We start from the raw sequence: 16,887 nt of genomic DNA, 5'->3' as shown, positions 1-16,887 counted from the left end.
GACCCCTGGGAACACCACGAGCCACAGGCCTCCAGCAGGACTCTGCACTGTTGATCACAACCCCCTGAGCTCTGCCACTCAGCCGGTTCTCGGCCCACCCCCCTGTCCACCCATCTCACCCACACTGCCTGAGCTTGGCTATGAGGGTGTTATGGGAGACAGTGTCAGAAGCCTCGCTGAAGTCAAGGTAGACAACATCCACTGCTCTCCCCTCATCTACCCAGCCAGTCACTCCATCAGAGAAGGCTATTAGATTGTTCAGGCATGATTTCCCCTTGGTGAATCTATGTTGACTACTCCCAATAACCTTCTTTTCCTCCTTATGCTCAGAGATGATGTTGTAGTTTAAGCTGGGTCAGCAACCAAGCACCATGCAGCCACTCTCTCACTCCCCCCTCACCCAGAGGGATAGGGAAGAGAATTGGAATGGAATGTAAAACTCAAGGGTTGAGATAAGAACAATTTAATAGGTAAAGCAAAAGCTGCACACGTAAGCAAACAAAAGCAAGGAATTCATTCACCACTCCCCACCAGCAGGCAGGTGTTCCCCCATCCCCAGGGAAGCCGGGCTCCATCACACATAACGGTTACTTGGGAAGAGAAATGCCATAATGTCAGGTGTGTGTCCCCTTCCTTCTTCTTCCCCCAGTTTATATACTCAGCATGATGTCATACGGTATGGAATATCCCTTTGGCTAGCTTGGGTCACCTGTCCCGGCCATGCCCCCTCCCCATTCCCTGTGCCCCCACAGCCCTCTTGCTGGCAGGACCCAAGATACTGAAAAGTCCTTGATTTACTATAAATGTCACCCAGCAACAACTAAAAACATCAGTGTGCTGTCAACATTGTTCTCACACCAAATCCAAAACACAGCACTGCACCAGCTACTATGAAAATTAACTCTATCCCAGCTGAAACCAGGACAGATGACCTCCTGGGTGAGCTGTTCCATCACCTTTCCAGGGATGGAGGTGAAGCCGACCAGCCCGTAGTTTCCTGGGTCCTCCTTCTTGCCCTTATTGAAGACTGCAGTGACATTGCCTTTCCTCCAGCCCTCAGGCACCTCTCCTGTCCACCGTGACCTTTCAAAGATGATACACAGTCGCTCACCAATAACATCTGCCAGCTCCCTCAGCACTCAGGGGTGCAGCCCATCAGGGCCCATGGATTTGTGGGTGTCAGGTTTGCTTAAATGACCTCTAACCCAATCCTCCTGAAGCAAGGGAAAGTCTTCCTTTCTCCAGACTTCCTCTCTTGCCCGCAGAGGTGCTGTAAAAAATGGTACTGTGCATGATACTGTTGGAAATACAGGTTATTAATAGTTGTGGTCTTACTGGGAAAATGACTGGGTACATTACTGGTACTGCCTTGCTGACAAGAGTGTCTGCCCTGGTGTCACACTCTGCAGTCTGTTAGTAGCTTGGTTTGCTATAGAAAAATGTTCACTCAGGAGGAAAGCATCTCCTAACTTTGGAAAGTATTACATCCATCCGATTTCAGAAGTGGTGTTCACAGGCTCCGTACAGAGTCACTTGAAGTCACTGATCTCTGGGATGTTGGCTGTGACAACAGGCCTTTAGTATTCAGTGGGTTTACTGTCAGAACCGAGCATAGCAAAAAGGGAGTATGAGGAGTCCTTGTTATTTTTTCATGTGATTCTAGATAGTAGTTAATAAAAAGCATCACTTCTAAACACAAATGTTTTCCTTTATTCTGGCACCTTAAGGGATGAATTCTTATTGTTGGGCACATTGTCGTCTTTTTGACAAAATCTTCGGCTCTATCTGGAGGGTGCTGTTGTAACAGATGCAAGATTTTGACGTATTAAGAGAAATAAGGAGTGCACAGGGAAACAAAACCAAGACATTAAAATTGAAGAAAGATAAACATTTTGCAGGCCTGGGCACCATCATTTTGGTAAGATTACTGTGCAGTATGTGTGTACTGTTGACGAGACACTCTGTGAAAAAAAAAATCAACAAAACGTCTTGCAGGTAAAGTGGGAAAGCAGTTTTTCTCATATTCAAATGTCACAGCTTCTCAAAAACAGGTAGCAGTTCCCAAATAACCTCAGACTGTTCTGGTAACTTTGAACATTATCCAAGAGAGGCATAAGGGAGCCAGATTTCAGCTGCTTATCAGTGCCAGGTACCGTTTGATAATAGATACCACACATACGAAACAAAGCAATAATGTAGAATGAAGTGTAAGCCGGGAGTTAAATAGAAGAAAAGGTAACCTTTTTTCAACATATAAAACCTTGCTTTGTGTGTGATATTTTTTTTTTCTTAATTAAATAGAGTTTACTAGTTTAAGGCACCACGTGTTCTTTATCTTAGGATGTAGTGGGGCGTAAAGAGGCCTCGGTCTGATGTACAGCCTTTAGCTGCTACCTGAACTTCAGTGGGAAGTGAGGATGGGAGAAGTGAAGAATGCAGGAAAAGACAGAGGCTATGGCAGAGAAATTATCAGAAGCACTGTAACTCTGTCAGTGATCACTTGACCTGTAAAATAGAAATTCACATGAAATGGGGAAACAGCGAATACATTTTAGTCTCTAGGATTATATTGTATGTTGACTCTGCTTGCTGGCTGACCTATCCAAAATTGCCATTTAAGTAACGACATTAAAGAATTTACAAAGTGGAAAGCTGCCTGCCCTTACCCTCTGTAACAGATTGCTGCAAAACAGGGTTAAAAGCAATAAATAAATCCTAGGAGTACTTAAGAAAAATAATCTTGGTTTCCAGACAAACAACAAACTTAAGAATGTTGGAGGCTTCTTGTTAGAGGATATGATTATTAGAGGTTAATGGAGGAATTTTCATTTTTATTCAAAGTGCTAATTATTATTAGGTACTGAAGTCATGTTTTCTGAACAAAGTTAAGTAAAATTAAATTATGAAGACCACTTTAACATTTTAATGATTAATTAAAACTAATTCTTTCTTTTAAATCTTCTGCCAAAAAAGGGGAAAAAAAAAAAGAGTAAAATGTTTCCCCTCAGTGGGAAAAATGAGAATTAAAAGTTTGTAATGTTTGCTGAGAAGATAGAAGATGCGGCTAAGAAATGAGAATTCTTCACAATCACAAATAAGGTGTGATTAGCCTCAAGGCGTATTAGATTTGGACTCATCAAGCTCCCAATGGAGCAAACCAGTAGCTTCCTTTAGAAATTGATGGTTAATTGATGGTCTTGTGGTTAGGAGCTTCCTAATTTTCAGGCTACAAATATTCAAGGACAGACTCATTTACATTTGTGCCTTTAGTTAAATGTAATTATTTTCTTGGTTGTTTAGACCTTTAGTGGTATTTATAGAGAGAAATTGTATCCTTTGCCATTATAATTCAATGTATAAATTTTTAGAATTAATGTTTGTTTTGCTTGAGTCCAGTTATGTAACGTCTGGGAGAAGTGCGTGTGTTTCATTAGGTAAGCTGTTAATGGGCATTCCATAAATGCTGGTAGATGGACAGTTGCATCTTTTGAGTGCAGTGTTCAATTGGATCACCCCCTAAACATAAAGAGTAATCATTTCTTTGTGCTGTCAAGGGAGAAGTCTTACGGTTAGAGGTAAAGCGGTATCTGTTATATTAGTGATATTAGTAGGGCTTTGGATACTGCCACTGTGATACTCCCATGAGCAAATGGGGAAGAAATCTAGATGAGATCTTAAGATGGGTGTCTGAGAAGTGTACTTGGAAAGTCATTTGCTGGTAGACAAGAAGGACTTGCTGGATGATCTTTTCCACAAGGATCCCTTTGGGGTTTGCAGTGCTTGTATTCTTTGGTTAGGTGCTTATATGATGGAATCAGACGCATGCTCGTAAAATGTACAGATGATCCCAAGCTGGGAGTGGTACAGACACTGTGAAGGGCAGGATCAGAATGCAAAATAATCTTGACAAGTTGAGAAACTGAAATGTGACATTGGCTGTGATTCTAACAGCAAAGGCAAACTGCTACCAACAACCGGGAGTAATGCACAAATACAAAACGGGAAACAGCAACAAGGCATTGTTCTGTAGAAAGGAATTAGGCTAAGGGTAAGCGAACTACGCATGGGTAAACAAATGGGACTTCCAAAATACTGTGGCATAAAACCAGACAATATTCACATGGGAAACATAAAGTAATTGTTCCATTCTCACTGCTGGTGAGAGATCAGTTGGAGTGTTGTGACCTCTTACGTGAGCACTTGGGGAGGATGTGAAGTAATGGGAGAGTTCAGAGAAGAACAGCAAGAATGAGCAGAGAATCCTGGAAGCATTATCTATGAGAAAGGGGTGGACACTGATTTGCTTGAAAACTGATTCTCATTCTAGAATAAAAAACATAGGGGAAAGTTCAATAAAAAATTTCAAGTATAGAAAAGGCTGTTGAAAAAGAGGACTTGTACTATTCTCCCTGACCACTATGGATAGAGAAAAAAATTGAGGTAAAAAGTGCAGCAAGATAGACTTAGAGTGTATTTTGTAATACTAAGGGTATTTAAGAATTCTGGAACAAGTTTCCTAGGGAGGCTGTGTACTATTCACCATCTGAGAGCTTTAAGTAGACTTCAGTGCATTTGTCACAAATTTCTGGTGATGTGGTCCTGTTTTTGAACAAACAGGTGATCTCTTGAGGGCACCTTGAATCTTCCCTGAGCGCCTGAGGGCTGCCTGGTTTCCGTGGCTTTATGCTCCTGGACGAGTTTAGTTTTACTCCTTTCGATAGATTTATTTTACCCAGTATGAAGTTTTCCATCTCTCCAGCCTTAAATTAGAAACTCTATTGTGAAACCTTACCAAAAGTGTGGGTGGCCTTCATGAAACATATGTTGTTAACTTACTTCCCAAAGGGGTCGTCTTCAATTTTATTTTTTTTTTTTCATTTCAAATAGCAATGTATGTGACATATCCTTAGGTGAAATACGCCCTCCTTTCTAGGAATCCTCTTCCTCGTCCTCCCCTCCCATAAAATCTGTTCCTCTTTATGCCACCTTTCAAGTCCCTCATTCCTTCAGTCTGCGCGATCCACTTGCCAGTATTTTTTAGTCTGCAAATGGACTGTCTTCCCCAACACCCTCAGTGGCCCATTGCACTGAGGTTTTCTGACATGTTTTGGTGTGACGTGCTGAACTCATCCTGTGGTCCCTGGCTATGCCCTGTAAGCTGTGCGTTAATCGAGTATGGGTCCTACGCTGCGGTATTCCCGTTCTCTTGCCTTATTGACAGCCTCTGCCTGTGGGCAGTGTCTGTCTTCACCTCCTGCAGAGCCAGCGCCCAGCCTTACTGGAAGTAATTGTGACCTTTTCTCATTTTCAGCTAATTTTACGAACTCTGAAGTCAGTCACAACCAAAGAGCCAAATGAGGAGTGGGGCATCCCTGCCATGCAGTCCATGAATGCTGCACAACCCACAGCTGAGAAACGCTGCCTTAGATAAAACTGGGAAAATTTTTGGTGTTCTTTTCATGACCTTAATGTGGCTCCTCCAACACCTTGTTTGATAGCAGATACTACCCAGTCATCTTGGTGCCAATTAGATAATGGACTTTGATTTCGTGTTCTTATCCTTTATAAAAGATATAATCAGATTGGATCTCTTTTGTTCTTATTGTGGTAACTTTCCTCTGATTTTACTGTCTAGATTGGAGACATAAAAACTGCAGAAAAATATTTTCAAGACGCTGAGAAAGTGACTTACAAATTGGATGGACTACAGAGCCAAATTATGGTTTTAATGAACAGGTATATAATTTAATAACTAAATGCAGTTTTAAAATACAGTTTTGCAAAGTATGCATTGTGAGCATTAAACTACCCTTGAGACAATCCCATTCTCTTTCTTTTTTATGTAACTACATCTGTCATGAGACTGAATGGCATATAGACCCAGGAGATCTGTACTACTTGGTACAGTCATATTATCCTGGATTGGAATTGTGATCCTTCAGTTGATTTTACAAAGCTTTTTCTCATTCTTCCAGGCATTGCATATTTTCTCTCTGCTTTTTCAATATACATTTGCATAAATAACTTAGGAGAGGAGAAGCTATTCTGAGCCCTTATGCTGCAGTCAGCTCTGCTAGTAAAGTTACCGCCTGGTAGTTTCAAACACTGAGCATACGTAGTAGTAAATCAAGCTGCATGATGGGGAACTCAGTTTGTAATGGTTAGCACATTGGCTTAATACATTTAGAAAGTACTATTCAAAAGTGCTCTGAAAATTATATAGCATGGCTAATTTCACAAGGAGAAATAATTCCAGGAACAGAGTATCTGCATTTAAATTAATAAAAACACAATGAAGACTGTTGCTTTGGTAGGCAGAATATATAATAGCCAAATGATCCAAGTTGTCATTCCATTTGTCTGTAAATCAGTGTCTCCTTGCTGGTTGTAATTACACCATGAAGAACAAATGTCAGAAACTCTCACATCTATAACAGGAAAAATAAAAATTATGTCCATTGTTTTTAAAATATATTATCACCTTGGGTTTTTGAGGAGAACTCATTCATGTCACTTACTTTCTAGAGCATTTCTCCACCTCGGTCAGAATAATTTTGCAGAAGCTCATCGATTTTTCACAGAAATTTTAAGGATCGACTCATCAAATGCTGTGGTAAATCTCAAAATTGCTACATTTATAAAAACCACCTAAATTGTTCTCATAATGTTTCATTTTTGGAGTTAATTAGTACCCAGAGTATGCTCAGAGCTTTATAGGAAAATTGGGTGTGGCATGTGTGCCAAAGGACTTTTACTATACAGAAGGATAAGAAACAAGATGGGATGGGAAACGAAGAACCATTCTGTATGAAGGGCATAAATACTTAGGCGTGTAGAAATTCCGAGGTATTATGTTTTACGGGATCTTTGCAAAAGCTTTTTTTTTTTCGCATTCACTGTTTTTAGCGTAGACATGCATGTCAGAAGAAGAAACGTCAGCTGCCAGCGTATATAAGATTGTTTTCACACAACATTGAAGAGATACTGTAATTTTAAACATGGCATTTTTAACACATTGCATATCAGAGCCTTGGATTCCCATCACGAGGGCAGATCAGAGAAGAGCTGTTTATTTAGTTTTGGGTTTTCTACATTTGGCAGCTTTCAGTGCATGGTCATATAAGAGTGTGCCTAAGAACTGGGGCAGCCTTTACCCCCAGTAGTCCGCTCCAAGGCCATTTATAGACTGAGTTGAAGAAGCACATGAATTGCATTATTTTGCAGGCTGTAAAACAGTATGTATTATAATCACAGTAATGTTTCCTGAAGGGAGAGAAAAAGAGGGTTTTTTAAAAAAACCTGTGTTCTTCCTTTATCTGTGGCTTTCAGAAGGTTTTTGCTGCTAAACATGTTCTATGACTTTGTACTGTTGGTGTCTTTCGTAAAGACCTGTTCTGTGTGCAAAAGAAAATGGAACCTGACTTGATCATTTATGATATATTACCTGACTTGATCATACATGATGTATTTAGACTGCCCTATCGGCTGAATTTATTTAAAGTCAGTTGTAGATGCCTTTGTGATAAGGTAATTTCTTCCTGTTGCTTATGTGGATCTTTTATATGTAAGCCAGAGAGGAAAACACTTCTGAAGATATAGCGAAGTCATTAAAAAAAAACCCCTATGAAAATGACAGCATGCAAAGGCTTGTGTAGTTTCTGAAATGTGTTTCTATTGACTCAAAATTGAGTGACTATGTCCTGTACTATTTATATTTCAGTTTAGACTGTCTTTTAGAGTTTCGGCTCTTAGAAGTCAGCAGGTCCTACTGGCACAGAATAAATCCTGAGAATAACAAAAAAGAAAAGGATTGGATTGTATGACTGATAATGTATTTTAGTTACTTGCCTGCATGCGTACACACAAAATAGTAATTCTTAGCATATAGTAAATCTCTTGTAACTAGATGCTGGGCTTCTTTTTTTCCTTTTCTCTCATCACTTGTAAATACATGCATATTTATATATATATACATACACACACATTTATTTTATTTACTTACAATATATTTTTCTCTAGGCTAATAACAATGCTGCTGTTTGTCTTCTTTATCTGGGAAAACTGAAGGATTCCCTTCGGCAGTTGGAAGGAATGGTTCAGCAGGACCCTAAACACTACCTACATGAGAGTGTTCTCTTTAACTTGACAACTATGTATGAACTGGAGTCGTCTCGCAGCATGCAGAAAAAGCAAGCGCTTTTAGAGGCTGTAGCTATCAAGGAGGGTGACAGCTTTAATACTCAGTGTCTCAAGCTAGGATAGATCATTTCCAACTAATTTCTCCAACAAGGCTGATTTTTTAAATGGTATATACTCTTGCTAATGTGTAAATGTGAAATAAAATCTATTCAATTATGAATATTCAGTGGCATTACTAAGAATCTGTTGTCTGTCACTGTCCTGTTATTGTGAGGACTTTGTGCTGACCTAGAGCCAGCTTCATCCCTGCAAGTCTGTTACTGTTTATTCTTCATTACAGTGTACTCTCTCTGTATATATATATATATGTATACAGTCAACTACTCTGATTCTTTTTATAAGAAAAACTGAGTTTGACCTTATATTGTCTTGATGGTTGTTACAGTTTTTTCAGTAACTAGTGAGCAAATCACGTGAGCTAATTTCATCAGCTAAGAGTTACTGGCAGAATATCAGTATGTATATTACAGAAATGGAATTCTGAACACTCTTCACTTGCTTCTACTATGTCTCATTTTGCCCCCATCAAACTATTACTGTACCTTTATATGTCCACTGCTCTTGAAGGAGGTTGCTTGATCACCGCCACACAGAATCACAGCATGGTCGGTTGGAAGGGACAGCTGGAGGTCATCTGGTCCAACCCCTCCATCAAGCAGGACCACCTACAGCAGGCTGCCCAAGACCGTGTCCGGACAGTGTGTGAGGGGATCACACAGTCTCCCACAGTGGATTTCCCACAGTATGAGGAATTGTATAATCTGAATGATACTGAATGGTCTCCCTATACTTTCTTGCTTTTGTGATCCCATTAAATCTTTCAGATTGAAGCGTTTGGATTCTGGAAAGCTGTGGGTGCGACTGGAGGATTTCTCTATTCCCAAACTACTACTTGCTTCAATACTTTTTCCCTCCCTCCCTCCCGCTCTCCAGCATCTCTACTTGGAGATGAGTGCATGTGTATTTCAGCTCTTACCACACTACAGCTGTCTTCCCCACGCCTACCCTAGAGCCTGTGGATTCCTCTCCCCGTAGACAGGCATAGCTGCTCCACTCTGGCGTTCTGCTGGGTGGAGAAACGAGCCCTGCGTGTTAGGCAGAGTGGAAGCACAAGCCATTTCAGCTCAGTTCCTCTCCTTTCCCATTACTAAGTGAAAACACTGCACAGAAAGTATTTCCCGGGGAAAAAGGATGGAGAGTGAGACAGAAGTATCTAAGGGTTAGGGTACACAAAGTGGAAGCAGCACAAAGGGTGGTGCAGAGCAGGACACAAGGCAGTTACCACTGATGCGACACTATCAGCATACAATGATTTTGGCATCCCTTGGAACACAGATTTTTGGAATCGCAGTGCTACTGTGGTATCAGTGTATTTCACATCTCTGCCCACATTCCCCCTTTGATCTGTATTGTAAAGATTCAATCCAGATACTCCCGTTCCCTGTACATGAATACAGTATATACATCTGTTCATTGTTTTTTTATTGGTTTGAAATTTAATGTTTAGCTGTCATAAATCACTGCCATGGGACAAGTCTGTAACTGTACTTGTTATATTTTTATACCACATCCATCAATTAGTTCTCACCATCTTTAAATACTCCCAGCTGTATTTTTAAGTGACTAATAATTCATTTTTATGCTTGTCCAACTGGAGATAACTGTACAGGGACCAAATAGTTGTCCTCAAAAATCATGTCTGAAAACTCCTGCAAGCTGGACATGCAAAAAACCAAGAATGCCTAAAAATCATGAGCATCTCAAAAGACAAGCTTGTAGCTTATACAGAGACAGTATTTGTTCCATTTTTACAGGATATATATGTTTTACAGGTCATACCTGTACACTGAAAAAATGGCTAGTTATGTTTCACTCAACTGAAAAAAATAAAATCAGTTGGTATTTCTGTCTCTGGCTTGGCCTCTAGGTTCCACAGCTGGAACTGAATTAAAACTTGTGCAGCACCTGGGTAGTCTTGTCCTAAAGTATCACTACTAAACTACAAAAATTATTCAGCACCATCTGCTTCAGCTGGGTTTAAACACCATTTATGTATCTTTAGTGAGTATTAAAATGCAGTGAAATAAAAGTAGTTACTTTTGCATTACTCTTTATTAGGTTTTACATTTGTTTTAAATATTGTCATGGTTTTTGACAAGGTTTAACAGTTTACATTGTCACAATTGAGTTGAAATCTGTGTAGTTTTCAGTTTGCCACAACTATTAATCTGAACCAGTATGTTAGTCTGCTGTGCTTATTGTAAGGAATTTCAGTAGTATGTTTTCTCCATCATGGCTCACTCTTCTTGGGCATGGGGTTTCTTAGGAGACAGAAAGAAACCCTGCTATGTGACCAGCATTATTCTCACAGACTTTGAGAGCACTGAACAATTTACCAGGGCGGTCGTGACAGAACAAGGGGCAACGGTTTTAAACTGAAAGAGGGTCAATTTAGATTGGACATAAGATACTTATGACGAGGGTGGTGAGACACTGGAACAGGCTGCCCAGAGAAGCTGTGGCTGCCCCATCCCTGGAAGTGTCCAAGGCCAGGCTGGATGGGGCTCTGAGCAACCTGGTCTAGTGGAAGGCGTCCCTGCCTATGGCAGGGGGTTTGGACAAGATGATCTTGAAAGGTCCCTTCCAACCCAAACCATTCTGTGATTTCAGTTAAAAAATCTTACAATTATATGTAAATTAGTGTCTTATAACAGAGGTTCCCATGCATTTAACTGAAGGTTAGGTGTCGTGTTACAGTGTTAACACTATCACCTACACCTTCAGGGAGCTTGATTTGTCTTTTCCAGTGCTAAGTAGCATGATCCATCATTACCCAGCATGCTGAAGCCACTTACCTCTATACAATCGAGGAGTAAAATGCTTCCTTTTTTTTATTCAGCGGTGCCTTATACTCACTGCACATGTAAATGACAGCCTGTGTTCTGATTGGCAGAAAATAAAAATATATGATCGCAGTAAGAGTCAAACAACCATTAAAAAAGAAACACTCTGAAAACATAATCCCCTGTTCTCCAAGTTTCTCTAAATTCTAATTCTTATGTATTACTATATAAGTCTCACTTCAGTATGTTTGCTGTGTTCTTACTAGTAGAGGCTTTTACTCAGATAAAAACGCCAGTAGAGGAGACTTGGACTGGGTGACCTCTAAGCTCAGTGAGCCATTAAACAAGTGACATCCTGGTAGACTTGCAGAATAATTAAAATTTAAATGCAAAGGCGTATTATCACTGCTGGGTGTATGCAAATTGTTAACTGTTTATAAAATGCAAGAAAGAGTATCAATGTCACTTTATGGTTTGGATTTAACATATATACAAGTTAAGTGTTTGACTTTCCTATAATCAGCCAGTTACACATCTGAATGCTGTATATGGTGTTAAAGCATTAAACCTAAGGACAAAATTTGTCCTCAAAACATTAATTACACCAGGCAATCCTGTTAAATTCAATGGATTCAGCTGAATTTAATGAGGGTTCCTGGTGTAAATGAGGGCAGAGCTCAGTTCTAAAACACAGCATGCATGTGTCATCTGGCTAAGTGAGAAAAGCTGTGGAAAGTATAGCCTGAATGAGCTGATTGTTGTATTCAAGTCTTAAAGCTTAATGTGCCTTAACAGAAGTTTTGCATTTAAATTTCCTCTTTTATTAAAAGAGGAGCAAAGAAGCTGTACTTCAGACATTCAGATAATTACATTATGCGCAGAGACCCTGATCCTCAAAAGGACTTGCACATCTATCTGCCATTTCTAGTACCTAATTGCAGTTCAGGTGATGATGGCAGCCCCTAACCAGCTGGTCATTTACATTTTCCTGGTCCCTCAGTTGAACGGGACTGGACCTGTTAAATATTCCCCAAAAGGCATGTGCAGACATGCCTGAGACTCCACAACGGATTTCAGCTAGTGGAAAGGATGATCATTCCTCCACCTACCTCATCCTTCATGTCAGCAAAAGCATTTGTGCAGCCATGTGCAAGCTGGATGAGCTCACTGACCCCGCGGAAAAGCTCACCAAGCCAGCAAACACCCTCTCCAGATTCATCTTCATCCTGAGGCTTTCAACGCAAGCACATGCTGGGAAATACCACCCTGCCTGCGTAAACTGCCAGGTTTGCTGCACTACAGCGGCCTAAGGAGCGGCAGACAGGCAATCCTCTGAGGTTTTGCTGCAGGCGTTTGCAAATCAAATTGCAGAGGGGCATAAATGGGGTATAGTGTGCGTGCATATCTAAGTTATGTCTGTGTTACTTGTATGTCAGCTGATGTGCTTAATCAACCACATGCACTGTAGCTGCCCAGAAGAAGATTGCAGGATGTGTGGTGTTCCCATGTCCAGTTGTATTTAGCTCTAGTGAGAAACACGCATTTCCTCTCCATGTCAACTCGCAATCAAGAAAAGTATGAAAACGGGACTGAAAACTCAAATATAGATGTAAATTTATCCCAAATAGGTAGAACCACAGCAGCCAGAGTCATCCTGTCCGAGGTTGCACAGGTAGCAACCTAGATTGCTGCAGTCCTGAGCAGAGGCCAGAGAAAACTGCAGATGTTGGAACAAGGTGAGGTTTACCCATTAGCTTGTACCTTTAGCACGAGTTCAAAGGAAGATGCCATCCACCCCTTCCAGCCTGCTTTTTACCCACTGAATAAACACTGGGGAAAAAATCTATCTACCATTGAGGTACTTTGCAATGTAGGAACCTGCACAGTTTTTAGCATTTGAACAACGGTTCGAACGCGAACAAGGTCTAGCATAACTTTCAGGCAATACTGCAATGCTATTTCTCCCAGTTCTCCCAGTCAGCTCAGAAATTACGAATTTAAAGATTATCGTCTTCAAGGGTGTATGAGATGGTCACAGTCCTGGTGTTAGGGAGGAACAGAAAGGTTTGGGTGGGGAAGAGGATCCAGGTGCCACCTTTCCAAGCTGTTCTGGGTCAATACCTGGTCCCATCCTAGATTTGGACAGTCATTTGCAGATGTTTATTATGTATGAGAGTCATTAAAATGAATCCATCCAAAACCCAGCAACAATGAGTTGCAGTTTGCCCACAAAGAGGGAAAAAAATTAGATGTTACTTGTTTGAGGCACAGGGAAGGAAGGAGGGGGAAGGTGCCTCTCTGGCTTTGAAAAACTGACAAAACCGTCAGTGCTAAACTGAAAATACTGAATTAAGAAGCTACAGAATAAAATTGCTACTGCTGTTTATAAAAAAATCCACGATTTGCAGTGCAAAGTGTGAGCAAGTCCTTCAGATGCAGGCACACATTCCAGTGGCAGGCAGCAGGACTGGGGCTGCAGCAGCAGCGTGTGCGAACCCAGCCACCACTCTGCACCCCCGTTATCACAGTATCGCCAGGATCAGCTTCCCTCTCTCCCATGAACAGTGGGTCAGCTCTAAGTGGCCTGAATCCTTGGGGGGGGGCGGGGGGAAGCCTGAAGGTGGACCCAAATTGAATTCTCCAGGCTCAAATGCCTGTGATCACAGGGGAAACGAGCCCAGAGCCTGGCTTGCCTGCTCAGGGCCGTGTCCATGGCCAAAGGCAATCCTGGTGCCACCCAGCCCGATTTTCCACCAGCTGATGCGGCTCATTGACAGGCACAACAGTTACTAATCGGCACCCTGAGCAGCAGCATAGAAGGCAACGAAATGGAGGGGCGCTTTCAAAATTAGCACAGGTATCACAGACAGAACTGTAGCGAGGGAAGCCAGCACTGAAAGAGATTCACAGCCCTTTAACTGCTGAATCTTTTCCTCAAGTGTTTTGCGTTCTGAAATTTTGCTTCTTTGTCTTATCTGGATATTCATATAGTTAATAAAAAACGAGAGCTCAGTCGCATAAAAGAAAGGTTTTTCAAATTGCAGGTATAGTAGAATACCTTTTTGCAAACACACAAGATGTTTTGGGAATTAAGCTGTAAAATCATTAGTGCAGCAAATCAGATCAAATCTGGATCTTTGGACCAGGAATATTTAAATTGTAACACTACTTCATCCCCCAATGAGTTGATAGGTTTATTTGGCTTCAGGAAACAGATGACAACCGGCAGTGACCCTATTTTGGGAAGAGGGAAGGAAATCTGAGAATTTCTATCATTTTCACTCGGGAGACTCTCAAACAGATGACGTAATTTTTGAGCATAGCGCAGGTCAGTCCCACAGCCTCTGCCTGGCCAAATATCTAAATCCACGATTCGGCTGCTAGGGATATTCTCAAAGCAGTGTTCAGCTGCCACCTCGGTCTTTATGTGCACTGGTGTCTGCCAGCTGATGTTAAATGATTGCCTCTGTCAGGAAACTGTCCCTTCTCCTAAGTTCCTAGCTCAAGCTAAATCCTGGAGTCAGAAACCAGGCAGGAGAGTGCCTGTTCTGCCAGTAGGACCCGTGCTCTGACTGCATGAAGATTTTATACTTGTCGAGTTCAGCAGCCGGGCCAGACAGGTACCAGCTCCTGCAGCTGCTGGGAAGCAGCACAGCCCCTGCTCTTGGCAGCCCCCGCCAGCAGCGTTTCCCTTCACCCATCTGTAGGCACCCCGAAGTGCCTGATGTGGAAGTTACTACTTAACTGGCTGTGAAATGTCTTTGCATTAGGATTTCCAGCCAAAGACATTTGCCATTTAACAAGGGAGGGCATTATCACAGATTTTGCAGCCACCTGTTTGCCCACCTAATTTTTTATTAAAAACCCCACTGGCCATCCACAGTTCGCTTTGAGTCCGCTCACAGAGCAGCTCTTTCAAGGTGCTCATGAGAAAATGGGGTATATGCCATTTGGGAAAAGTTTGGATTGAAGTGGAAAATAATACACAGGTACCAAAAAAGCTATCTTCAAACCCCTCAGTTCAAGTACCATTTCTTCTACCTTTTTTTTTTTTTTTAAACTCTAATCCTGGAGGATTTGAAATATTCCCCTTGCTGAGGTAATGCTGCCAATGTGATGTTGCTGGAACCACTTACATAAATTTTCATACTACATCAATGCACCGAGATTTTCCACTAGCTGCAGTGAAACAGACTCACGTTTTTGGACCAAAAATCAATTTCACTTTGCACTTTTAGATATGTGCAGGGGCGGGGGAGAAAAGAAAAAAACAAACACAAAAAATTGCCATGAAAAGAAACTGCATTTTTCTTCTGAAAGAACGGCATGTTCTCCCTCCCTTCTCTCCACTCTCTGGAGTGTTTCCTATTAATATTAACGTTTTTTTCTGCCCAGCTGTTTCCTCACAGTGTAATCTCCCATGTAATCTCTTCACAGGTGTGGAATCTTTATACCAGCTCCAAATGCTTTTTTTTTTCTATCTGACAAAAAACACTTCCAGAGAGCAAAGCTTTCACCCTTTCAAAGACACCTATAGCACTAAAGGGCACGGTCTCAGAAGTATTGACAGTAAGACCCCCACAGCCCCCACCACCTCTCAGCAGCAGAATGCATTGTGCTATGAAAATGATGAACGATCTTTAGCGGGGTGATCATGTGTTATTCGTGACAGCCAGGAGATGGGAGCTGTACTGGGTGTATATATTCCTCCAGAGAGGCAACAAAACAAGGTGGTTCAGTCCTGCTTCCCAGGTCACATCCTACATCAGCAAGCTGTTGAAAGCAATTGCCGCGGGCAGGCATTTTACTGTCCATCCCTCATTACTGCCTCCAAACTCTAAATCTCTCTAAATCTCTCCCAATAAGAGTGCATTCATTACCTGCTCTCGCTTCCCAGTTGCTCCCCCAGTCTGTTATGGGATGCCTGTGCTGTAAATGGGAGTTCCTGAGAGCCCACGCTGCTGCCTCTACCCCTCCTTTTGCAAAGAGAGAGATCAAAATGGAAAGGCCCATCAGGGGTATGAACGATCTCCTGTTGACTTTGTTAAAACAAACGAGAAAACAAAAGCAGGAAGAGGATTAATTAGCCTGGATATCAGGGACTGATACCAGCACTAGGAGAAAGCAGTCATTTTAATTTACATTTGGAAACACAATTTTCTGTATCATGTAAGTCAAAGGAATAAAACGTGCCAAAGGCTGTAACTGTTACTTATTCCTGCAGCTGTACCTTAAAAAATCCCCCAAGTTTCTCCTGGGACCAGGATGCCCCAGCACAGCACGCTGTGCCGGAGGACACTCAAGTGCTCCTTCCAGACAAGGGGCACACAAATCCCTGAACTGAAGAGGCACATGGCACGGCACAGCACAGCATCCGTGCAAGCCTGGCCGATGTGTGCCGTGTGCCTGGCTATAGTTAAGCTCCATTTGCCAGTAGCACTGATTTTCCAGGAGGTACAAAAGCCAGTACAGGCTGAACGGAGCGCTGGGTGGGCCTGCTTTTGCAAGGGTAAGTTGTGTCTGTACCCCCTCCCACAAACTCAGCCCCCACTGGCAGAACTGGCAGAAGGGTCAGCTGTGTCCCTGCATCTCACCTAGCTTGCAACCCAAGACCCTACGGCAGGAAACGCTTGCCTTTTTACTCACTCTTTCCGACTTTTAAGATAAAAGCCAGCACAATCTCGCGTCAAAATGGCAACTTTGTTTTCAGAAACACTTAAAAAAATAAAGCACCTAGAAATAGTTAAAAGTAATGCTGCTGCAAAGTGAGGAAAACATTGCCTGCTGAAGAAGGGCTGCTAGGGAAGAACAGTGGGAAAGTTCAATTATCTACCGTCTGCTACAT

General features: G+C 41.8%; 1 protein-coding gene across 3 annotated transcripts in view; it reads left to right on the top strand.

Moving 5' to 3' along the window:
* TRAPPC12 (trafficking protein particle complex subunit 12) overlaps positions 1-8,359 on the top strand; it is a 61,772-nt gene extending 53,413 nt beyond the window's left edge. For 2 of the 3 annotated variants that reach the window (XM_005238143.4, XM_055810248.1), the window contains exons 10-12: positions 5,636-5,736; positions 6,526-6,613; positions 8,020-8,359. In XM_005238143.4, the coding sequence (XP_005238200.3) occupies positions 5,636-5,736; positions 6,526-6,613; positions 8,020-8,262 (432 nt within the window). In that variant the 3' untranslated portion in view covers positions 8,263-8,359. The other variant, XM_055810249.1, reaches the window with a different exon arrangement.
* Positions 8,360-16,887: the final 8,528 nt, after the last annotated feature.

This window comes from Falco peregrinus, chromosome 7, assembly GCF_023634155.1.
Source record: "Falco peregrinus isolate bFalPer1 chromosome 7, bFalPer1.pri, whole genome shotgun sequence".
Taxonomy (NCBI): domain Eukaryota; kingdom Metazoa; phylum Chordata; class Aves; order Falconiformes; family Falconidae; genus Falco; species Falco peregrinus.
The sequence above is the reverse complement of the archived record's forward strand: the minus strand, read 5'-3'. Positions and strand labels throughout refer to the sequence as shown.